Source organism: Physella acuta, unplaced genomic scaffold (assembly GCF_028476545.2).
Source record: "Physella acuta isolate Inbredline_101_S28 unplaced genomic scaffold, ASM2847654v3 ptg000076l, whole genome shotgun sequence".
NCBI lineage: Eukaryota > Metazoa > Mollusca > Gastropoda > Physidae > Physella > Physella acuta.
In genome coordinates, this window is record NW_026731596.1 from 565,099 (window position 1) to 584,334 (window position 19,236).

The window sequence follows — 19,236 nt, forward strand, 5'->3', positions numbered from 1 at the left end:
TAGGGTAGAAGATCTTGGTGGCTTTGGAACGGCGGGAGGATAGAACAATAGTAGAATATCTCGGTGTTTGTATCGGTGGGAGGGTGGACCTAGGGTAGACTATCTTGGTAGTTGTTTATGCCAGTAATGTGGAGGGAGGGTGGACCTAGGGTAGGGTATCTGGGGTGGCTGTAGGACTGTCAACAAACAACTGTATTTGACTGTATCTTGGGTGGCTGTAAGACTGCCAACAAACAACTGTATTTGACTGTATCTTGGGTGGCTGTAAGACTGCCAACAAACAACTGTATTTGACTGTATCTTGGGTGGCTGTAGGACTGCCAACAAACAACTGTATTTGACTGTATCTTGGGTGGCTGTAGGACGGTCAACAAACAACTGTATTTGACTGTATCTTGGTGGTTGTAGGACGGTCAACAAACAACTGTATTTGACTGTATCTGGGGTGGCTGTAGGACGGTCAACAAACAACTGTATTTGACTGTATCTGGGGTGGCTGTAGGACGGTCAACAAACAACTGTATTTGACTGTATCTTGGGTGGCTGTAGGACTGTCAACAAACAACTGTATTTGACTGATTAAAATCTCTGACCTTTGTTCGAACTGGCTGTTGTGAAATGTAATCAAGATGGCCCGCTAATGGCTTTATTTTGATTTAATTAGTTTTTTTTTTAAACGTGGAGGCCATTAACGCCTCACGCGTGACTTCCAACACCCGACGTCCGGCAAGTTTCAACCGGGCATGACGTCAATGCCGTCCGTCAAGTTTCAACCGGGCATGACGTCAATGCCGTCCGTCAAGTTTCAACCGGGCATGACGTCAATGCCGTCCGTCAAGTTTCAACCGGGCATGACGTCAATGCCGTCCGTCAAGTTTCAACCGGGCATGACGTCAATGCCGTCCGTCAAGTTTCAACCGGGCATGACGTCAATGCCGTCCGTCAAGTTTCAACCGGGCATGACGTCAATGCCGTCCGTCAAGTTTCAACCGGGCATGACGTCAATGCCGTCCGTCAAGTTTCAACCGGGCATGACGTCAATGCCGTCCGTCAAGTTTCAACCGGGCATGACGTCAATGCCGTCCGTCAAGTTTCAACCGGGCATGACGTCAATGCCGTCCGTCAAGTTTCAACCGGGCATGACGTCAATGCCGTCCGTCAAGTTTCAACCGGGCATGACGTCAATGCCGTCCGTCAAGTTTCAACCGGGCATGACGTCAATGCCGTCCGTCAAGTTTCAACCGGGCATGACGTCAATGCCGTCCGTCAAGTTTCAACCGGGCATGACGTCAATGCCGTCCGTCAAGTTTCAACCGGGCATGACGTCAATGCCGTCCGTCAAGTTTCAACCGGGCATGACGTCAATGCCGTCCGTCAAGTTTCAACCGGGCATGACGTCAATGCCGTCCGTCAAGTTTCAACCGGGCATGACGTCAATGCCGTCCGTCAAGTTTCAACCGGGCAGTTGTATAGGGCACTCGGGCAGTTGTAGGGCACTCGGGCAGTTGTGTGAAGTACTAGGGCAGTTGTATAGGGCACTCGGGCAGTTGTATAGGGCACTCGGGCAGTTGTATAGGGCACTCGGGCAGTTGTAGGGCACTCGGGCAGTTGTATAGGGCACTCGGGCAGTTGTATAGGGCACTCGGGCAGTTGTATAGGGCACTCGGGCAGTTGTGTGAAGCACTCAGACAGTTGTATGAAGTACTCGGGCAGTTGTATGAAGTACTCGGGCAGTTGTATAGGGCACTCGGGCAGTTGTATAGGGCACTCGGGCAGTTGTATAGGGCACTCGGGCAGTTCTGTTATGCATCGTTAATCTACTATCGTGTGAACAACAGTAGAAGCGAGCCACTCACAACTAAAATCGATCTCCAAAGAATTTTCCTTCTCTCATCCACCTTCCCCCCTTCCCCCATTGTGAGTGTATGTCCTGCCCCTCAAAATCCCACTAAAGGTGTAGAAAAAATCCGCCACTAACTCCCCCCTAAAGATGAGAAAGTTTGAACTTACCCTAACAAGGTAATCGCTGGACGACATGATGGCCTATAGAACAACACCTAGATCAAATCTTGCATAGAACAACACCTAGATCAAATCTTGCATAGAACAACACCTAGATAAAATCTCAACCACAGTATCTACTCCTCCTCGAAGAAATGACCGCAACAACTGAACATTCCTTGAACGTTGTAGAACATTTTCTTCGGCCCCCACAACTGTAAGCTCAGCGTTTCAATGACGCCTGTCACGTGATGCCCTATTCACTGCTCACCCCCCCCCCCCCCCCCCCCCCCACTCAGCAAACGACAAGGTGCCGGCCATTCTTGAGGTAGACGCTGCTAACGTGTTTACTTCGTGTGGCGGGAATGACAACACTAGCGTGACGTCATACTGGAGGAATAGATACCGCTTTTCTGTGATGGCCCGACCACAGAACTACCACACACGTCAATGGCCCGACCACAGAACTACCACACACGTCAATGGCCCGACCACACACCCGTCAATGGCCCGACCACAGAACTACCACACACGTCAATGGCCCGACCACACACCCGTCAATGGCCCGACCACACACCCGTCAATGGCCCGACCACAGAACTACCACACCCATCAATGGCCAGATTTAGTCGTATGGGATACACTGGTCGATGTCAAGATTTCTTAGTGGTCAGTGGTCACAAATGTGATACAAGATTGGGCCTATCTCAGAGACTCATTGCTCTCACTGTACCGGTCACCACGCCACCAAATCTAGTGGCCTGTGAATTGTCTCATTCGTTTGGGTGTATATGGGTAGGTAACTAAGGGTTTACCAATACAAATGTGACTGTTATCCGCAACCCACCCCCACATCAACCCCTCACTGGGGTAAGACCAGACAAGTTGAATCTCAAATGTTTTTATCTTGATGGTTTAAAATGTCCAACACACTTAGATTTGTCAATTTTAATGGTGAGCTACGATCTTAGAGTAACATTTTGTGGGAGTTCTGGATCAGCATTTGTGGGGAGAACTGTAGCAACATATATGGGAGGACTGTAACCACATGTGTGGGGGGGACTGTACCCACATGTGTGGGGAGAGTGTACCCACGTTGTGTACTGACAAGGTCAAGAAATGTAGCTACCCATAAAAGTCACCAAAGGTCTTTAAAAGGTCACCCAACAAACAAATATCCCAGACTTGTCCAGTTTTTTCTCAATCGCAGTTCCTGATTCGGACAAGGCGAGTTGGGGGTGGGGAGGGTGGGGGTGGGGAGGGTGGGGGTGGGGAGGGCAAGGATGGAGGGAAGTGGAGGGTAGTGAGGGTATTCAGTGAGTCGACTGATACATCTTGAGAAAAAAATGAACGAGAAAACAAAAAAAAGGGGGAAATCATTCTGGTGGATGGGAAAATGTGGGTGGGTCATTCACCCTTCCCCTCCCCTCCCCTCCCCAACAAGAGAAAGACATAAATAATTCTAGTTACAGTTTGACATTACTCAAGCAAACAACTGTTAGAGAAGTATTTGAAATCAGATCAGTTTGTACGCTTGCAGCGGTTTTACAAATGAGCGAATGGTGGGGTGTGTGTGTGTGGTGTGTGTGGGGAGTGGGGAGTGGGTGTGGGTGGGCTACCCTACAGGCTTACATATACAAGGCCGCCCTCACAATTTGGTATTTTGTTTTTTTCTCAAATATTTTTTAAGGGTAGGTAAAAAATAGTGAGAAGTTCTCTGGCTTGACACCAACTGCCAACAAACAACGGTACAACATCACAACATCGCAACATCACAACATCACAACATCACAACATCACAACATCACAACATCACAACATCACAACATCACAACATCACAACATCACAACATCACAACATCACAACATCACAACATCACAACATCAACATCACAACATCACAACATCACAACATCAACATCACAACATCAACATCACAACATCACAACATCAACATCACAACATCAACATCACAACATCAACATCACAACATCACAACATCACAACATCACAACATCACAACATCACAACATCAACATCACAACATCAACATCACAACATCATCAACACAACATCACAACATCAACATCACAACATCACAACATCAACATCACAACATCAACATCACAACATTACAACATCACAACATCACAACATCACAACATCACAACATCACAACATCACAACATCACAACATCACAACATCACAACATCACAACATCAACATCACAACATCACAACATCACAACATCAACATCACAACATCAACATCACAACATCACAACATCAACATCACAACATCAACATCACAACATCAACATCACAACATCACAACATCACAACATCACAACATCACAACATCAACATCACAACATCATCAACACAACATCACAACATCAACATCACAACATCACAACATCAACATCACAACATCAACATCACAACATCAACATCACAACATCACAACATCACAACATCACAACATCACAACATCAACATCACAACATCAACATCACAACATCACAACATCAACATCACAACATCACAACATCACATCATTACAATATCACAACACAACATAACATCACAACACAACATTACAACATCACAACATCACAACACAACATCATTACAATATCTCAACATCACAACATTACAACATCACAACATCACAACTTCACAACATCACAACATCACAACTTCACAACACACCATTACAATATCAAAATATCACAACACCACATCACAACACACCATCATCACAACATCACAACATCACAACATCACAACATTACAACATCATCACAACATCACAACACACCATCATTACAATATCACAACATCACAACATCACAACTTCACAACATCACAACTTCACAACACACCATTACAATATCAAAATATCACAACACCACATCACAACACACCATCATCACAACATCACAACATCACAACATCACAACATCACAACATCACAACATCACAACATCAACATCACAACATCATCAACACAACATCACAACATCAACATCACAACATCACAACATCAACATCACAACATCAACATCACAACATCAACATCACAACATCACAACATCACAACATCACAACATCACAACATCAACATCACAACATCAACATCACAACATCACAACATCAACATCACAACATCACAACATCACATCATTACAATATCACAACACAACATAACATCACAACACAACATTACAACATCACAACATCACAACACAACATCATTACAATATCTCAACATCACAACATTACAACATCACAACATCACAACTTCACAACATCACAACATCACAACTTCACAACACACCATTACAATATCAAAATATCACAACACCACATCACAACACACCATCATCACAACATCACAACATCACAACATCACAACATCACAACATCACAACATTACAACATCATCACAACATCACAACACACCATCATTACAATATCACAACATCACAACATCACAACTTCACAACATCACAACTTCACAAATATCAAAATATCACAACACCACATCACAACACACCATCATCACAACATCACAACATCACAACATCACAACACACCATCATTACAATATCACATCATCACAACATCACAACACACCATCATTACAATATCACATCATCACAACATCACAACACACCATCATTACAATATCGCAACATCACAACATCACAACACACCATCATTACAATATCGCAACATCACAACATCACAACATCATATCATTACCAAAATATCAACCCCCAGACAACATGTTGATATCTCCTGCCTTAACCTAAACCAGAGGTTCTTAACCTGGGTTTTATCGAACCCCAGGGGTTCGGTGACTTAGTCTCAGGGGTTCGGTGAGTCAGTCTCAGTGGATAGTCGGAGGTCAAGACACGCGCCCGACTCATATGAAGCTAGTGGGGTTCGGTACCTCCAAAATGTTGAGAACCACTGATCTAGACTGATTGATGACTGTTTAATATATGGGCGCTCGATATTAAAACTATTTCGATACTGATAAATGTATCGATCTTGTTATTGTTGGAGTCAACGATCTCAGATATTTATGAGAGTAATCGATTATATGCGAGGTATCGTTCGATCGATCTGTTTGTCAGAGAACAACAGCATAGTGGTCAACACATGCTGGGGTGATGGTCAGTGTTGGCATGTAACGCTAGTACTGACATATGACACTGACATATGACACTGACATGTGACACTGACATGTGACACTGATACACCCATGTCAGCTAGAGATGTCACTTATTTTTTTATTTATTGGATAAAACAGAAATATGTGTGCAAAAATGGGGTATCGGCCGTTTATAGAACAACAGACAAGTGATCAGACAAACTTCTAGGCAGACATATGGACGTTTTCAAATAATTTTCAAAACCAACTTAAATAAATGTATCAACATTTCGTTCCCCTTGTCAGTTCCTCCAATGTTGACGTGTTCTCCAGCCAATCAAAAACGTCACGAACACGTCACTTCCTCTCTGTTGCGAGACGAGGAATTTCCGAATTCCGCGCGAGAAAACTTCTCAGATCGCATTAAACAATGGCGTCACACCACGCGGAAATGACGTCATCACGACCACACTTGACTTGCTTCTCACTGGCGGCGTGGCTTAATTTTAATTAAAACCAGGAGCCAATTATTTGCGACCAATCAAATGACAGGCGTGGGTCACGTGGCAGATGCCAAGTTTTGAAAATTTAAAATGTCAAGTTTGAATGGCGTGGAGTCAATGAAGGCGTCAGTGATGTGATATATCTGTGATTGGCTTTCTGGGATTGGCTTTCTGTGAGTGCTCCACTGGTGATGACGATTCTACACTCACATATAGGCCTACACGCAAACACATACATGTATAAACACCAGCATATAAAGACTACTCTTTGATATAAGCCGCGGTGTTAGGTAAAAGATAAACACTGCACAGCTTATACATGGGCGTAGCTGAGGGAGGAAAGGTCTGCTTCGATCGTCTCATATGACGTCATAATGTAGATACAGAATTGGGTAGGGGACGGTAGCACCGCGTCTTCCTAAATCGCATACCCTTTATATCTTTACCTATGTTTGCATTATACATACATGTATATCGCTTATATATATATATATATATATATATATATATATATATATATATATATATATATATATATATATATATATATGTGTGTGTGTGTGTGTGTGTGTGTGTGTGTGTGTGTGTGTGTGTGTGTGTGTGTGTGTGTGTGTGTGTGTGTGTGTGTGTGTGTGTGTGTGTAAACAGATATATAAATATATATGTACATATACATATACATATATACATACACACATACATACGTATAAAGCTTCCATATCTGTATGTGCTAATATGTGTTATTGTGATGGGACAGTTTGCCTTAACCTTGTCTAGAGTCAGAAAACGGCCCAAGATTTCCATGAATATCATTGCATATAATGTAAGCACATAGTCGCTTTCTTGCAGCTAGACTCCGACATGCTAATGTCACGCTAACGTGGGTCCATAACAATAGAACCTTCTGGTATGTTTTCTAACATCTATTGTTTAAGTTTCTAGAACTTGGATCATGTTCTGACTTGTGTTTTGGAACGAGTTCTGAATTATAATCAGATACAAGTTTAAAATGTGCATTGGAGCGCAATGTTTCTCAAATAGGTGAGACAGGTTTCCATAGTCCCCAAACTGGTTCAGTGAAAAACGCTGTCATCTGTGTAATGATTTGCTGTTTGTCGTGTCATTAACACAAACCTGCCTGTTACTGTAAGAAAACATTAGAACCATTCATCTGGTGACTGCAGACTATACCAGTTTGAAGTTTTCATCAAAACAAAACAAATTTTCCCCAGAATTTTTTTTATTCGGTATCAAAATCAAAGACTTGTATCACATATGTCTTTGTCATCCCTGTACACCCAAATAAAGCTGAATATGTTTTATTGAGGTTTTGCTACAGCCACGATGTTTCATGGCTCAGGGGAGTTGGGCATCAAACCAGTGGTCAAATCAGAGGTCGCTGTTACATCGATGTCGTCTGCTGATAAAAACATGCGCAATTGTCTTTTTGGGGCCATACGTCATCAGACAACGGTTGTCTAGGTGACACCACGTGATCAAGTTTATACATCACGTGGCCATGTTGTTTACATCACGTGCTCATTTAATCACGTGGCTGGAAGAAATACACAAGAGTAGATCGCTGCTCTAGTTAATCGACCTAGTTTATCGACCTAGTTTATTGGTCTAGTTTTATGGTACAGTTTATTGACCTAGTTTATTGGCCTAGTTCATTGACCTAGCAATATTATTGGTCTAATTTTATGGCCTAGTTTGTAGATCTACGGCGTTGGATTCGTTTGTTACTCTAGTAAACTCTAGTTTATTAGCTAAGTTTATTGGTCTAGTTTGCTGAACTAGTTCGTTGGTCGAGTTTCTTTCAGAACGATATATATATATATATATATATATATATATATATATATATATATATATATATATATATATATATATATATATATATATATATATATATATATATATATATATACGCAGGTCAAAAAGTCATGAATAGGGGTAGGAACCATTTGTTTCTGTACGGCAAGAGAGCGACCATACCACCGTGAGCATGAGACGGAGCGTTAATGAGCTCATCCATCTTTCAGACGTGTTACCTGGTCTGGGACCATTGGTCTCCAGGGGTGGGGGGGCGTCAGACTACAGGTGTGTCGTCTTCTCCCCGTCACTCTCAGTCTGTCTCTCTCCGTCCTTCTGCCCTTTTGTCTTGGTCCTACTCTTATGTTTGCGTGTTTTATTCAGTATGCATTTGTCTGTTTTGTGTGTCTATGTGTTTATATTTCTACCAATGTATGTTACATTAAAATATGTCTGTCTGTGAGTATGTGTATCAGCGTATGTCTGTCTCTCCGTATGACATGGTCTTTAAGTTATAAAGTCCTTAACCCCCTTCCCCTCCAAACACACACACTGTATCTTTCTCTCTGCATCTTCTCGTTATTTCTCCATCAGGTAGCAAGATAATTCTAAGTAGATTTATCTGACAGATTTATTTTGAACAAGAGACGTGTCTATTTCACACTGATAGACCAATCAACACCGTCGTACATTCTTGTGATGCCACGGGAACTACGGGTGGTTATATACTTAGAAAAACAACGCAACATTGACACGTGGCAATGACAGAATTCTGTCGGTGACTCTAAAACAACACAACACAGATATCTAACATTGAACAAATTCTGTGGCAGACTCTGCAAATATGGGCTACTATGTTGCTAACAACAACACCCCCACTAACACCCCTCTAACACCCTCACTAACACCCCCTCTAACACCCCTCTAACACCCTCACTAACACCCCTCTAACACCCCCACTAACACCCCAACTAACACCCCAACTAACACCCCCACTAACACCCCCTCTAACACCCTCACTAACACCCCCTCTAACACCCCTCTAACACCCTCACTAACACCCCTCTAACACCCTCACAAACACCCCTCTAACACCCCCACTAACACCCCCACTAACACCCCAACTAACACCCCCACTAACACCCCCACTAACACCCCCACTAACACCCCCACTAACGCCCCCACTAACACCCCTCTAACACCCTCACTAACACCCCCTCTAACACCCTCACTAACACCCCCTCTAACACCCCTCTAACACCCCCACTAACACCCCCTCTAACACCCCTCTAACACCCTCACTAACACCCCCTCTAACACCCTCACTAACACCCCCACTAACACCCCCACTAACACCCCTCTAACACCCTCACTAACACCCCCTCTAACACCCTCACTAACACCCCCTCTAACACCCTCACTAACACCCCCACTAACACCCCCACTAACACCCCTCTAACACTCCCCACTAACACCCCCACTAACACCCCTCTAACACTCCCCACTAACACCCCCACTAACACCCCAACTAACACCCCCACTAACACCCCCACTAACACCCCCACTAACACCCCCACTAACACCCCCACTAACACCCCCACTAACACCCCCACTAACACCCCCACTAACACCCCCACTAACACCCCCGCTAACGCCCCCACTAACACCCCCACTAACACCCCCACTAACACCCCCACTAACCTTGACACTGGCCATATATCGACTCTAGTTACGCTGATCTACATAGAATCAAAGAGCTATTACTACAACCTTTAATTTTTCATATTTTCTTAACCGAATGACCCCCCCCCCCCCCTGGAAGAGCGGACAATCTTGGGACCCTCGGAAAGTGGTCTAAAGACATCCCCGCGGGGTGGCGCCAGCAGCAGACATGATACTGCTGTAATGGATGAACTAGTTAGTTTATTTTTCCACTTCCGGTTGGTACCGGATGTAGAAGCCTGACCCAGATACCCGACATCCGGGCACTTGTTTCCCACTGATCTGATACTTACCTAGCTGGTAACAAGGGAACAAAGCTGTGGTGTGTTCGGGTACTTGACTACATGAGTCGGGATCACAGTTGTAATTAATTGAATCATTAATTAAAGTTTTTGTTGTAAATCTTCATGTAGGATGTTTTGATACAGTCAATTAATTTACATGTGACAGACCGTGAGATGATGTAACCGACTAACATATTTTCGCTATTTTAGATCGCAATAAGAACTAACCAGTCACGTGACTTCTGTGACGATGTGGCAGTCATGTGACTGTTGAATAAAAACGATGCGATCTAGTGGTCAACAAAGGCAATGCCTGATGCGTCGTATGTTTAATGCATCTATTGCAGACTAACGACGTTAATTAAGCAGCTGTTTAAAATTAATTGGCTGGTTTCCACACTAGCTGATCCCTTGTCACGTTTAATGACTAGTATTACCACAAGGAATAGTGTTTAGGTTTAGTTTAGAATCAAGTTTTGTTAGGTTTATATTTGTCGAGATTTACCTCAGAGAGATACTGAGTAAAGATACCATGCTCATAAAGATCCCTGTCAGAAGGTACATGTCCAGTAGAGAAGGGTCAGTGTTGTGGTCAGTGTTGTGGTCAGTGTTGTGGTCAGTGTTGTGGTCAGTGTTGTGTTCAGTGTTGTGTTCAGTGTTGTGGTCAGTGTTGTGGTCAGTGTTGTGGTCAGTGTTGTGGTCAGTGTTGTGGTCAGTGTTGTGGTCAGTGTTGTGTTCAGTGTTGTGTTCAGTGTTGTGGTCAGTGTTGTGGTCAGTGTTGTGGTCAGTGTTGTGGTCAGTGTTGTGGTCATAGTTGTGGTCAGTGTTGTGGTCAGTGTTGTGGTCAGTGTTGTGTTCAGTGTTGTGTTCAGTGTTGTGGTCAGTGTTGTGGTCAGTGTTGTGGTCAGTGTTGTGGTCAGTGTTGTGGTCAGTGTTGTGGTCAGTGTTGTGGTCAGTGTTGTGGTCAGTGTTGTGGTCAGTGTTGTGGTCAGTGTTGTGGTCAGTGTTGTGGTCAGTGTTGTGGTCAGTGTTGTGGTCAGTGTTGTGTTCAGTGTTGTGGTCAGTGTTGTGGTCAGTGTTGTGGTCAGTGTTGTGGTCAGTGTTGTGGTCAGTGTTGTGGTCAGTGTTGTGGTCAGTGTTGTGTTCAGTGTTGTGGTCAGTGTTGTGGTCAGTGTTGTGGTCAGTGTTGTGGTCAGTGTTGTGGTCAGTGTTGTGGTCAGTGTTGTGGTCAGTGTTGTGGTCAGTGTTGTGGTCAGTGTTGTGGTCAGTGTTGTGGTCAGTGTTGTGGTCAGTGTTGTGGTCAGAGTTGTGGTCAGTGTTGTGGTCAGTGTTGTGGTCAGTGTTGTGGTCAGTGTTGTGGTCAGGGTTGTGGTCAGTGTTGTGGTCCGGGTTGTGGTCAGTGTTGTGGTCAGTGTTGTGGTCAGTGTTGTGGTCAGTGTTGTGGTCAGGGTTGTGGTCAGTGTTGTGGTCAGTGTTGTGGTCAGTGTTGTGGTCAGGGTTGTGGTCAGTGTTGTGGTCAGTGTTGTGGTCAGTGTTGTGGTCAGGGTTGTGGTCAGTGTTGTGGTCAGTGTTGTGGTCAGTGTTGTGGTCAGTGTTGTGGTCAGAGTTGTGGTCAGTGTTGTGGTCAGTGTTGTGGTCAGTGTTGTGGTCAGTGTTGTGGTCAGTGTTGTGGTCAGTGTTGTGGTCAGTGTTGTGGTCAGTGATGTTTTACTTTGTCCCCCTCAGACCGCTGTAAATTATTGTGTAGGAGCGTGTTTTAACACACGTCACTTTGGCCACCACACCGCCTATTGTCCTGGCCAATCAACGTTCAGAGATGACGTCACGATGCTGCTAGCTCGTGTCTGCTTTTGTGGATCAGTGTTGCTAGGGGCTCGCAATACTGGAGCTAGGGGGCTCGCAATACTGGAGCTAGGGGGCTCACAATACTGGAGTTAGGGGGCTCACAATACTGGAGTTAGGGGGCTCACAATACTGGAGCTAGGGGGCTCGCAATACTGGAGCTAGGGGGCTCACAATACTGGAGTTAGGGGGCTCACAATACTGGAGCTAGGGGGCTCACAATACTGGAGCTAGGGGGCTCGCAATACTGGAGCTAGGGGGCTCGCAATACTGGAGCTAGGGGGCTCACAATACTGGAGTTAGGGGGCTCACAATACTGGAGCTAGGGGCTCGCTCTACTGGAGCTAGGGGGGGGGGGCTATATACTGGAGCTAGGGGGCTCGCTATACTGGAGCTAGGGGGCTCACAATACTGGAGTTAGGGGGCTCACAAAACTGGAGCTAGGGGGCTCACAATACTGGAGCTAGGGGGGGGGGGGGCTCGCTATACTGGAGCTAGGGGGCTCGCAATACTGGAGCTAGGGGGCTCACAATACAGGAGCTAGGGGGCTCACAATACTGGAGCTAGGGGCTCACAATACTGGAGCTAGGGGGCTCGCAATACTGGAGCTAGGGGCTCACAATACTGGAGCTAGGGGGCTCACAATACTGGAACTAGGGGGCTTGCAATACTGGAGCTAGGGGATCGCTATACTGGAGCTAGGGGGCTTACAATACTGGAGCTAGGGGGCTCACAATACTTGAGCTAGGGGGCTCGCTATACTGTAGCCAAGGGCAGAGTTTCTCCCCCCCCCCCCCCCCCCGAACAAAATGAAATTTATATAATTTATATAGAAAAGATATACTTTTAACAGTGTCCGCCCCCCCCCCCGAAGAAAGTTTACCGCCCCCCCCCCCCCGAAAATTTCAAGTGCCCCCCCCCCCCCCCCGGAGAAAAAAGTCTGGAAGAAACACTGGCTGGGGGGCTCGCAATCAGAGGCGTAGCGACGGGGGGGACACATGTCCCTGGGCGCCGACCCTAGGTCGCCAAAATAAGCTCATTTTAGCTGCTTTATAATTATAAATCTAAAAAATACATGGGGGGGGGCGCCAAATTGAAAGTATGTCCCCTGGCGCCGGGAGGGGTCGCTACGCGTCTTCTCGCTGTATTGTAGATAGGGGGCGCGCAATACTGTAGCTAGGGGGGGCTCGCTGTATTGTAGCTAGTGGCTTGCAATAATTGAACGATAAATTGAAACCCAGATTTCCTCAAGTTAGTAATTACACTAAACCCCAAAGACAGAAATTTATTTTAATATCAAATTGTGTCTGGTCTGACTGTTGAATGATGGCGAGCCCTCGTTGTCAAGTCTTAGCCGCGGGTCAGTGGTGACGTCATTAGGCGTAACAATCAAAGTTGGGTCTCTGGTAGCTTTGTCTGCTCGGTGGTGACCCCCCGGGGAGAATCGTGTTGTAGTCGTTAGTGGTGTCAGTCATTAATTATGTTAGTCGTAAGTGGGTTTAGTCATTAACTAAGTCAGTCATTAATTATGTTAGTCGTTAGTGAGTTTAGTCATTAACTAAGTCAGTCATTAGCTGTGTCAGGAATATTGGCGTGTTTCTTTAATGTCACTGACATTTGCCAATGTCACGCTAGCACAAAACGTCACTGACATTTGCCATTTTACCTATGATGACCAATGCTTCTAAACAAATAATGTGAAAGCCTGGTCAATTGGTCATTCAGACTACCTACCTGATTACCGATGTAAGCACACACTTTTTCTGAGCTTCGATATAAATTCACATTAAGATCCAGTTCCAACAACATAAAATCGGGGGGGGGGGGGGGGGGGTGGTATGTGGAGATGGTCTCCACGCTGTGTGTCACTTTTTAAAATACAGGCACCGGACTCGTAAGCAGGGATAGCCGGCTATAACAACGGTACAATCTTTCATTTGAACTACGACCGGCATATTCCGGCAATTCAATAACGAGAAGCGAATTCATTCTGAAAAAACGACCGGCAGATTCCGGCATTAGAAAAACCAGCATGAAAAAAACGAAAGGAAATGCTCTCAACCTAGAAACAACTACCGGCATATCCCGGCAGTTGAATAACTCACGCATATTGACATGTAACTACGACTTAAGCAATACAATTGGAGTAGATATGACTAGTCATACCATCTAGACCAACAGACCTAAAAGGTATGATCTGAAGACCAACTGACCTAAAAGGTATGATCTAAAGACCAACAGACATAAAAGGTATGATCTGAAGACCAACAGACCTAAAAGGTATGATCTGAAGACCAACAGACCTAAAAGGTATGATCTAAAGACCAACAGACCTAAAAGGTATGATCTGAAGACCAACAGACCTAAAAGGTATGATCTGAAGACCAACTGACCTAAAAGGTATGATCTAAAGACCAACAGACCTAAAATGTATGATCTGAAGACCAACAGACCTAAAAGGTATGATCTGAAGACCAACAGACCTAAAAGGTATGATCTAAAGACCAACAGACCTAAAATGTATGATCTGAAGACCAACAGACCTAAAAGGTATGATCTGGAGACCAACAGACCTAAAAGGTATGAGCTAAAGACCAACAGACCTAAAAGGTATGATCTGAAGACCAACAGACCTAAAAGGTATGATCTGAAGACCAACAGACCTAAAAGGTATGATCTAAAGACCAACAGACCTAAAAGGTATGATCTGAAGACCAACAGACCTAAAAGGTATGATCTGAAGACCAACAGACCTAAAAGGTATGATCTGAAGACCAACAGACCTAAAAGGTGTGATCTGAAGACCAACAGACCTAAAAGGTATGATCTGAAGACCAACAGACCTAAAAGGTATGATCTGAAGACCAACAGACCTAAAAGGTATGACCTGAAGACCAACTGACCTAAAAGGTATGACCTGAAGACCAACAGACCTAAAAGGTATGATCTGAAGACCAACAGACCTAAAAGATATGATCTGAAGACCAACAGACCTAAAAGATATGATCTGAAGACCAACAGACCTAAAAGGTATGATCTGAAGACCAACAGACCTAAAAGGTATTATCTGAAGACCAACAGACCTAAAAGGTATGAGCTAAAGACCAACAGACCTAAAAGGTATGATCTGAAGACCAACAGACCTAAAAGGTATGATCTGAAGACCAACAGACCTAAAAGGTATGATCTAAAGACCAACAGACCTAAAAGGTATGATCTGAAGACCAACAGACCTAAAAGGTATGATCTGAAGACCAACAGACCTAAAAGGTATGATCTGAAGACCAACAGACCTAAAAGGTATGATCTGAAGACCAACAGACCTAAAAGGTATGATCTGAAGACCAACAGACCTAAAAGGTATGATCTGAAGACCAACAGACCTAAAAGGTGTGATCTGAAGACCAACAGACCTAAAAGGTATGATCTGAAGACCAACAGACCTAAAAGGTATGATCTGAAGACCAACAGACCTAAAAGGTATGACCTGAAGACCAACTGACCTAAAAGGTATGACCTGAAGACCAACAGACCTAAAAGGTATGATCTGAAGACCAACAGACCTAAAAGGTATGATCTGAAGACCAACAGACCTAAAAGGTATGATCTGAAGACCAACAGACCTAAAAGGTATGATCTGAAGACCAACAGACCTAAAAGGTATGATCTAAAGACCAACAGACCTAAAAGGTATGATCTGAAGACCAACAGACCTAAAAGGTATGATCTGAAGACCAACAGACCTAAAAGGTATGATCTGAAGACCAACAGACCTAAATGGTATGACCTGAAGACCAACATACCTAAAAGATTTTGATCTGAAGACCAACAGACCTAAAAGGTATGATCTGAAGACCAACAGACCTAAAAGGTATGATCTAAAGACCAACAGACCTAAAAGGTATGATCTGAAGACCAACAGACCTAAAAGGTATGATCTGAAGACCAACAGACCTAAAAGGTATGATCTAAAGACCAACAGACCTAAAAGGTATGATCTGAAGACCAACAGACCTAAAAGGTATGATCTGAAGACCAACAGACCTAAAAGGTATGATCTGAAGACCAACAGACCTAAAAGCTATGATCTAAAGACCAACAGACCTAAAAGGTATGATCTGAAGACCAACAGACCTAAAAGGTATGATCTGAAGACCAACAGACCTAAAAGGTATGATCTAAAGACCAACATACCTAAAAGGTATGATCTGAAGACCAACAGACCTAAAAGGTATGATCTGAAGACCAACAGACCTAAAAGGTATGATCTGAAGACCAACAGACCTAAAAGGTATGATCTAAAGACCAACAGACCTAAAAGGTATGATCTGAAGACCAACAGACCTAAAAGGTATGATCTGAAGACCAACAGACCTAAAAGGTATGATCTGAAGACCAACAGACCTAAAAGGTGTGATCTGAAGACCAACAGACCTAAAAGGTATGATCTGAAGACCAACAGACCTAAAAGGTATGATCTGAAGACCAACAGACCTAAAAGGTATGACCTGAAGACCAACTGACCTAAAAGGTATGACCTGAAGACCAACAGACCTAAAAGGTATGATCTGAAGACCAACAGACCTAAAAGATATGATCTGAAGACCAACAGACCTAAAAGATATGATCTGAAGACCAACAGACCTAAAAGGTATGATCTGAAGACCAACAGACCTAAAAGGTATTATCTGAAGACCAACAGACCTAAAAGGTATGAGCTAAAGACCAACAGACCTAAAAGGTATGATCTGAAGACCAACAGACCTAAAAGGTATGATCTGAAGACCAACAGACCTAAAAGGTATGATCTAAAGACCAACAGACTTAAAAGGTATGATCTGAAGACCAACAGACCTAAAAGGTATGATCTGAAGACCAACAGACCTAAAAGGTATGATCTAAAGACCAACATACCTAAAAGGTATGATCTGAAGACCAACAGACCTAAAAGGTATGATCTGAAGACCAACAGACCTAAAAGGTATGATCTGAAGACCAACAGACCTAAAAGGTATGATCTAAAGACCAACAGACCTAAAAGGTATGATCTGAAGACCAACAGACCTAAAAGGTATGATCTGAAGACCAACAGACCTAAAAGGTATGATCTGAAGACCAACAGACCTAAAAGGTGTGATCTGAAGACCAACAGACCTAAAAGGTATGATCTGAAGACCAACAGACCTAAAAGGTATGATCTGAAGACCAACAGACCTAAAAGGTATGACCCGAAGACCAACTGACCTAAAAGGTATGACCTGAAGACCAACAGACCTAAAAGGTATGATCTGAAGACCAACAGACCTAAAAGATATGATCTGAAGACCAACAGACCTAAAAGATATGATCTGAAGACCAACAGACCTAAAAGGTATGATCTGAAGACCAACAGACCTAAAAGGTATTATCTGAAGACCAACTGACCTAAAAGGTATGACCTGAAGACCAACAGACCTAAAAGGTATGATCTGAAGACCAACAGACCTAAAAGATATGATCTGAAGACCAACAGACCTAAAAGGTATGATCTGAAGACCAACAGACCTAAAAGGTATGATCTAAAGACCAACAGACCTAAAAGGTATGATCTGAAGACCAACAGACCTAAAAGATATGATCTGAAGACCAACAGACCTGAAAGGTATGATCTGAAGACCAACAGACCTAAAAGATATGACCTGAAGACCAACAGACCTAAAAGGTATGATCTGAAGACCAACAGACCTAAAAGGTATGACCTGAAGACCAACAGACCTAAAAGGTATGATCTGAAGACCAACAGACCTAAAAGGTATGACCTGAAGACCAAAAGACCTAAAAGGTATGATCTGAAGACCAACAGACCTAAAGGTATGATCTGAAGACCAACAGACCTAAAAGGTATGATCTGAAGACCAACAGACCTAAAAGGTATGACCTGAAGACCAACAGACCTAAAAGGTATGATCTGAAGACCAACAGACCTAAAAGGTAAGACCTGAAGACCAACAGACCTAAAAGGTATGACCTGAAGACCAACAGACCTAAAAGGTATGATCTGAAGACCAACAGACCTAAAAGGTATGATCTGAAGACCAACAGACCTAAAAGATATGATCTGAAGACCAACAGACCTAAAAGGTATGACCTGAAGACCAACAGACCTAAAAGGTATGACCTGAAGACCAACAGACCTAAAAGGTATGATCTAAAGACCAACAGACCTAAAAGGTATGATCTGAAGACCAACTGACCTAAAAGGTATGATCTGAAGACCAACAGACCTAAAAGGTATGACCTGAAGACCAACAGACCTAAAAGGTATGATCTGAAGACCAACAGACCTAAAAGGTATGATCTAAAGACCAACAGACCTAAAAGGTATGATCTGAAGACCAACAGACCTAAAAGGTATGATCTGAAGACAAACTTACCAGAAACATGATCTGATTGGACGAAATCCCATAGGGGCAGATAACTGCTCCTGTTGTACTAGCACGTATTAGCTAAGAGCAAATCTCGCATATTCCCATCTCGCGAGATTTGGACATTTAGGCAATAGTTTAACCCCTGAGGCACCGGGAAGGTCAGAAGGTCAGATATTAGGGCAGTCGGGATAGATGAACTTTGACACGTGTGGTGAATGTGGGAGGGGATTGGGGAGGGGGGGAGGGGGATAAACTAATTTTGTAATCATTGATCTGTAGCTCAGCTGAAGAGATAGAGGCTGATAGGTTTTGGGTTGTTGTAAGCTGGTAGGTTTTGGGTTGTTGTAGGCTGGTAGGTTTTGGGTTGTTGTAGGCTGGTAGGTTTTGGGTTGTTGTAGGCTGGTAGGTTTTGGGTTGTTGTAAGCTGGTAGGTTTTGGGTTGTTGTAGATTGGTAAGTTTTGGGTTGTTGTAGGTTGGCAGGTTTTGGGTTGTTGTAGGC

General features: G+C 43.8%; 1 protein-coding gene across 1 annotated transcript in view; it reads right to left on the minus strand.

The window, feature by feature from the left end:
• The window catches only part of LOC131953315 (secretin receptor), a 41,735-nt gene extending 39,611 nt beyond the window's left edge, over positions 1-2,124 (minus strand). Inside the window, exon 1 of the mRNA XM_059316457.1 lies at positions 2,011-2,124. Coding sequence (XP_059172440.1) covers positions 2,011-2,037 — 27 coding nt within the window. The 5' untranslated portion in view covers positions 2,038-2,124. The remainder of the gene's footprint in view (positions 1-2,010) is intronic.
• Between the last annotated feature and the right edge of the window lie 17,112 nt (positions 2,125-19,236).